Source organism: Lacerta agilis, chromosome 9 (genome assembly GCF_009819535.1).
Source record: "Lacerta agilis isolate rLacAgi1 chromosome 9, rLacAgi1.pri, whole genome shotgun sequence".
In the NCBI taxonomy this organism is placed as follows: domain Eukaryota; kingdom Metazoa; phylum Chordata; class Lepidosauria; order Squamata; family Lacertidae; genus Lacerta; species Lacerta agilis.
The window spans coordinates 24,840,081-24,846,896 of NC_046320.1; the positions used below are offsets into that span (position 1 = coordinate 24,840,081).

The window sequence follows — 6,816 nt, forward strand, 5'->3', positions numbered from 1 at the left end:
TTAAGCTTCATTCACAAAAAAGTCTGTGTGATTTGATGCAGCATCATACTGCTAAGCCTTGAGAAGTAATTTAAGCATGTCCTTGCCTGCATGTGTAGATCAAATTGCCTGTTGTACAAGTGTCATCAAGATGGCAAGCCAAAGCACTGAATAATATGAGGTTAATTACAAAAAAACAACAACAGGTTAATGACAGAAACAGCATTCAGACTGGAGTGGTGACTACAGTACTTGGTTTAATCCTACAAGGGATGGAAAAGAGGAAAATAATGTCAAATAAAGGAACAGCAACAGATGCCAGAAATGTGAAGCTTCTAATTAGGCAAGAGGAATCTGAGAATAAACAACACTGGTGACAGCGATGCACGTTCTAGAGACTATGTCCGCTTTTTATACTGAGCCAGTTTCATTCTGACTTGAACGCAGACCATTTCTTCCAGCTACTATACTTAAGGGTCAGTCAACACCACCATCAGGATTGTGATGTAGGAGCTGGCCTTTCAGTGGAGTTAAGACAATGCAAAATTTGTATTACCACATTCCACCTGCAGCTGTTAGACAACTAGTAGAAAGGCCCAGCTGTGGATCAATATATCAACAATATGAGGAATGCAGGAATATGCCCAGGGATTTAGCAGTGCAACCCTTTGATTACCTGCGACATGTGGGGGCAGGAAGAGGTAGATCAGTCACAGCAATTGCACCTCCAGGAGGTCCCGATTGCTACAGTGGATCAACTGCAGCAAATTGTTGTAGTAGAGTGTGCTGCCACCATAACACAGCTGCACAGTATACCTGAAAGGGTTCAAACTGCAAAGCTAAGTTGCATAGTATCTCTCCTGGGATACCAACCTTAATACATAGAATGCCAGGCATCTCAGACTCTTCCCCAAGACAGATGATTAAGCAGCCCAGAACATTTAATACCCAGCCCAGCCAACAAATGGAGGAGGGAGACAATACACCACTGTAGCAGCTGAGGCCTCTTTACCAGGGACAACCTGGGAATGCGTTCTAGGTAGTCTGAGGCATTCATCCCATCACCATTGACAAAGTTGGGACAGTGTATTATGCAATGAATCTAAATGAACGAATCTTTGATTTATTTATTTGACACTTGCTTATAACATGCTCATAACTGATACTCAAGCAATTGCTGCTTGTTCTAATATAGGCAAATGTTCCAGATGATTCAAAGATAATGAGCAGGGTCAAATGCTACTGTGAACTATTCCTTCTGTTGAGTCTTCTGCTAGCACTTGTGTTATCGTGCATGGAGCAATGTGGTCCTGAATTCATTACATGAACAGTTCTTAGGAGTAGGCTGACTATTATTATTGTGTTACAGAATGGTACACTGAAGATAATTGACAGGAAAAAACATATATTCAAACTTGCACAAGGAGAATATATTGCACCAGAAAAAATAGAGAATATTTATATGAGGAGTGAGCCTGTTGCCCAGATATTTGTCTATGGTGAAAGTTTGCAGGTATGTAGGTATCTGTTTACCTTAAATGTTTGTTAGAAATAGCCTCCTAAATGGAGCATGTAAGCATAATTTTTTTTAGTTGTTAGTGGATTTTATTTATTTTAGAGAAAATGCTTACTTCTGGACAGGTTAGACTAGCAAAGAGTTGTTTGTAAAATATAAAAAGTGATATTGTTTATTAGCCAATTTTTAAAAAGGTATTTGTTTCTGTGGTAGTACTAATGTATACATTTAGGCTACCTGATACAAGCCAGACATCTAGTAATGCCTTGATGAATGTCTAATCTATGCCGGGAAATATTCTTCCATAAATGTTGAGTCTTAAATGTGAAGTCCTTAGAATTTTAGGGCAGATTTATTTAAATATTTACATCCCATTTTCAAACCTGCAATGAGACCTTTAAGAAGGGCAACCTAATTTGAGACTATCATAATGAGCTAAAAACAATGACTCAGCACCAAGATTTAAACCCGCTGGAATAAAAATATTATGTTTTGCCATCAAAAGGCCAATCTAATCTCTTCATAGTGTCTTCTCCTACCTGCAGTGATGCAACAAACCCCACAATAGCATAGCTTGCTACTTGACTTTCCTTGCGGGGAGGGGGGGGCGGTTCTCAGAGAAACTTCTAAAATGAATTGTCATTGGGCAGCTTCTAACATGCTCCCTTACTTCTATTTAGGCTTTCCTAATAGGAATTGTAGTACCAGATCCAGACGTTTTGTGTAGCTGGGCCAAGAAAAAAGGACTGGGAGGCACCTATGAAGAACTATGCAAGAGCAAGGTAAGGGATTGGATCTGTGATTTATAGAAGTCTTTTCTTCCCACCCTTTTCATAATCTTCATCCAGACATCTATTTTGCTCCTGAGACCACAACGTGGCAGGTGAACAGGGGTTACACCTGCTAGCCTCATCACAATGTCTATACATCAGCCCAGTCTGCTTTTGTGCTCTGGCTAGCATTGCCTAGAGGGTTGACTAGAGGTCAATGTGGCCCTCAGCCCACAAAAGCTTAGCCAGCTCTGGGCTAAAGGATGTGGTGACTCTACTCATATGTTTCCATCAAGCAACTGAGAGTCCTGAATTATCGGAACATTGGGGGAGCCTATGCATGTACAGCTACCTCCTCCCTTTTAGATCTTCAATGATCACATGCAAGTGAGGGGTGGATAAAGGTAGATAAATATCCACAATGAAACCTGTGCACTTTTGATAGGTGGTCCACAAATAGTTCAGAAATACTTTCTCTCAGTATTGTTCTATAACTTACTATTCTGAATCCCAATAGGACATCAAAAAATATATTCTGGAAGACCTGTTGAAAGTTGGGAAAGAGTTTGGCTTGAAGTCCTTTGAACAGGTGAGTATCTCTTTGAAGTTTCAACTATAATATTTGTACTTTGATTTCATATTAAACTGCTTTATTTGCATAGTTTTGCAGCTGGAAACTTTAACTGGTTCATTATTGAATCAAAGCTCTATTTTTAGAACAAACTTGAATCTGTGGGGGCTGATTTTTGAGAATACATCTTAATTTCGTCTCACTGTTACTGCAGCAGCACGGTGTTTGTGTGTATATCAGTAATAAATGAAATGCTGTAATGTACAAATAGTAATAAATTCAAAGAAAACGTTATAAGAACTGGATGTGTTTCAACCCAAGTGATCATCTTCAGTGGTACCACAAAATATTACAAAAATTTCAGCCTCATCAACTAGCATGCTTGTGAACAATATAAAATAATCTGCTAGGCATATTTTATTGGTTAATTTTTTATTTTCTAACTTTTCCTTTAATTTTCATTGTTAAATCCTACTTTGCAGAGTTATACTGCTGAGTATTCCTAACATAAATCACTTAGAACAAACTGTTCTGAACATTACCTCATATATTCCAAAATGCCAATTAGTTAATGAAAAAAGTATGCAAAATTTGACTTCCTGTGTTATCTTTCCAGGTCAAAGGCATTACCCTTCACCCTGAAATGTTCTCTATCGAGAATGGCCTGCTAACGCCAACATTAAAGGCAAAGAGACCGGAACTACGCAAATACTTCAAGTCCCAGATAGAAGAACTCTATGCCAATATACAGATGTAACTGAGGAAAACTGTTGGAGAGAATGGCATTTGCTATTGACCTTCATATCTCTAAACTGACTACAGCAAATATAGGGAAGGAAACAGTGCAATCATTAACTTGTACGCAAAGGGGTACTCGACATAGGAAAACTGAAGAAAATGGAACACTGCCTTACTGTCCACTTGTGTTGCAGACCATTTTTTATGGTGACATACAACTTCTTCAATGCGCCTTAAAACTGTAAATGGTATCTATGTGATTTGTAAGTTATTTAAGACTTCCTCAGCCAAAAATGTGACTCTCTCCAAGGCATGTAAAGGGATGTGTGTGTGTGTGTGTGTTGCTAGCACATTTTATTGTCTTTAGTATATTGTGCAGCTGGTGGTTTCCGCCCCATGGAGATTTTTAGTGCACATTGAGGAAGGCAGGTCCCTTAGGACGCTGGCAGAAACTTGGCTGCTTTGGTTTCCTGTTGACTCCTTCGAAGCTTTTCTGGGTGTGTCTTATGCCCTAGGAATCTAGATGAAACTACCAATGCAATACATGTTGACTTCATGAGTTCCAGAAATGGTTGGGCCATTGCAACATCATGCTGTAGCATGCATGTGGATGGAATTCCAGTGCTGGGGCTAACGGTCATGCTCATTCATTGTTGGCCCCTAGATTGCCAGAGCAGGCTTAACCTTGGCCACTTTTAACTTGATGATCTTTGTGCAAAGTTGGCTTCTGCATCACACTATTCTCACTTTCTGATCTCCAGTATACAAAAAAGCCAGAAACTGGGATGCGGTTTAACATGGGACATTCTTTCATTAGGCATGGAGTGGGGAAAGATGTTTCAGTTGCCATGAATCTGCACCTGTATTTCATTTGGGGAGAGGGAATGAAATTGAGATGCCTTGTAATAATCCATGCTTGAGGTTTTTCCCACATAGCAAGTCATAAATTCCTGTTTAAATATATGTAAACAAGCACAATGAAGTTTGCACTAAAGATTGTGTAACTGTAATGCACTACTCAGTTGTATAATTTCATACATATGTACCCTAATTGCACAGCCAAGCCAATACTCTTAGAGTATTAAGTCACTTGTTACATTGGAGTTCGAATGTTTGCTTAGTGTTGGCTATTTCTATATTTTATAAACCAAAATTTCCAAAAACCAATGAAGGAAACCAAAATAAATATTTCTGCATTTAATTTGAGTAAACCTTTTAAAGAAATGTTCATAACAATGGGAACCACTGTCTGAAAAGTGTGGCATGGTAAAATGTAGTTTAAAAGAAACGTGAGTATTACTAATTTATTTATGGGGTGAGGGGTGTTACCGGTACTTGAAGTACTTAATCATGTTCCAAATGAGGCCAAAGAAAGAAATGGTAGGATCCTTAAAGTTGCTCTGCTGGATTTTCAACTCTTGCTTTTTCTCGCAGGAGTTCTCTGCAACTATGGTGAAACAATAAACAGACAACTCTGTGTACAGCTATTGCAGAGAGCTCTTTGCAAATTCAGAGTGCTCAGCCTGTTAATAATCATGGGCTACAGCTTACTACATGAACAAGAGGAAACCAGTAGCTAATTAGAGGAGCTTGTGGTACAGTTAACATCTGCAGTGGTCTGAAAAAAGCTTGTTAAGAACTTAAGAATGAGTGCTGTGGATCAGACCAAAGGCTCATCTAATCCAGCGTCCTGTTTTCAGTAACCACCCAGATGCACTCAGGTCTTGCTTTCAGTTTCCCACAGGTGACCATGCATTCAGGCTTCCCAGCAACTGCCTTATTCAAAAGACTGCGCCTACAAAAATAACCTTAGGTCATACAATGGCTTTCTCCCACCCCATTGTTGCTATGTTACCAAAACCCTTTGACTAGCGTGGGGTGTTTGTTTGTTTGTTTGTTTGTTTGTTTGTTTGTAGCTCTAATATCTGCAAAAAGTTTGGCTCCGCAATTTAAAGCAGGGATGGGGAACTTATTCTCCTCCAGATGTTAGACTAAAATTCCCATTACCTGGCCATTCTGATGGGACCTGGAAGTCCAGCAACAGTTGTGAAGCCACCAGCTCCCCACCTGTGATTTAAAGAAATAAGATCCCTACTTCGCTCAGGCTTCAGCTTTATATCCCTATTGGACGTGGATTTAGAAAATGCAGGATAAATACTCAACTCTTTCCCTATTTGAATCAAAACTGTCAACTCTGGTGTCTTGTTTTGTAAGTTTTTAATGTATGTACTCTGTATTTGGAAATGTAAATTGCTCTGTAATATTCTGATACCTTAACAGTCTTTTGATACTCGCTTGCTTTGAGGAAGCGGCATCTATATTATAGTCCTGCTTACTGTAAATTATGTAAAATTTACAAACATTTCTGCTTCTTGTTTGACCAAAAGCACTTAGAAGAACATGGCCTTTATTACAATATTGGGTGTGTGTGGAACTGAAAATTAGATCACCTTTAAAAGCATACTCCTGATTCTTTCTAGTTCAAATGGTGGAATGGATGTCTTCTCTAACAAATTGTTTGTCTGGTTAACTTGAAAAACAGTGACATGAGGTGTTACAGACTAAGGAGTGCCAGGATCCTCCCTTTCCCCATTAAAGTGAAAAGAATAGAGCAGTATTCTGCTAATCTAAGATTAGTTGTGCTGCTTATGCCTTATCTTCATGATTCAGGAACACATCTCTTGGCTCTTGGTCTACTCTACAGATTACACCAAGTTCTACCCCACCCCACCCCACCCCACCCCTCTGTAATTATTTCTGCAATTCAACCACCATAAATGTCTACTGCTGCCCTTTCACCTAGTTTGGCAAGAGGCAGAAATATGCAATCCCTCTTTATCTTGACATCCCAGATGCTTGCAGAAACATGCCGACAGCGTGCAGTAAAACTTTAGCAAAAGAGCTTGTAGTTTAGAGTGTTGCCATTGCTTTCAGATAAGCAGCCTGGCAACTCTGTAGGTGGTGGTAGTATTGTTAGCAAATTCTCTGCACTGAATTTGGGGCACCTGGCAGATGAACTTGCTTTCAGAAACCTCTCATGGAAAGTGCAGCAAGCAGTTGAACCCACGGAGGAGAGCATCTTGTCAAAAGACCCTCCAAAACTGGGAGATGCCCTTCATGTGATGATGCCCACAAGAGAGAAGGCAAGCCATTTCCCTCAAAACATCTAAGGGGGCCCTGAGGACAATCTTCAAAATTAATCTAACCATGACATGGTTCCCTATGTTTCTAAATCTTGAGGG

At 39.6% G+C, this 6,816-nt stretch overlaps 1 protein-coding gene across 4 annotated transcripts in view; it reads left to right on the forward strand.

The window, feature by feature from the left end:
* The window catches only part of ACSL1 (acyl-CoA synthetase long chain family member 1), a 42,874-nt gene extending 38,094 nt beyond the window's left edge, over window positions 1–4,780 (forward strand). For all 4 annotated transcript variants that reach the window (XM_033161080.1, XM_033161078.1, XM_033161077.1 and 1 more), the window contains exons 18-21: window positions 1,349–1,492; window positions 2,176–2,277; window positions 2,783–2,854; window positions 3,453–4,780. In XM_033161080.1, coding sequence (XP_033016971.1) covers window positions 1,349–1,492; window positions 2,176–2,277; window positions 2,783–2,854; window positions 3,453–3,593 — 459 coding nt within the window. In that variant the 3' untranslated portion in view covers window positions 3,594–4,780. The remainder of the gene's footprint in view (window positions 1–1,348; window positions 1,493–2,175; window positions 2,278–2,782; window positions 2,855–3,452) is intronic.
* The last annotated feature ends 2,036 nt before the right edge of the window (window positions 4,781–6,816 follow it).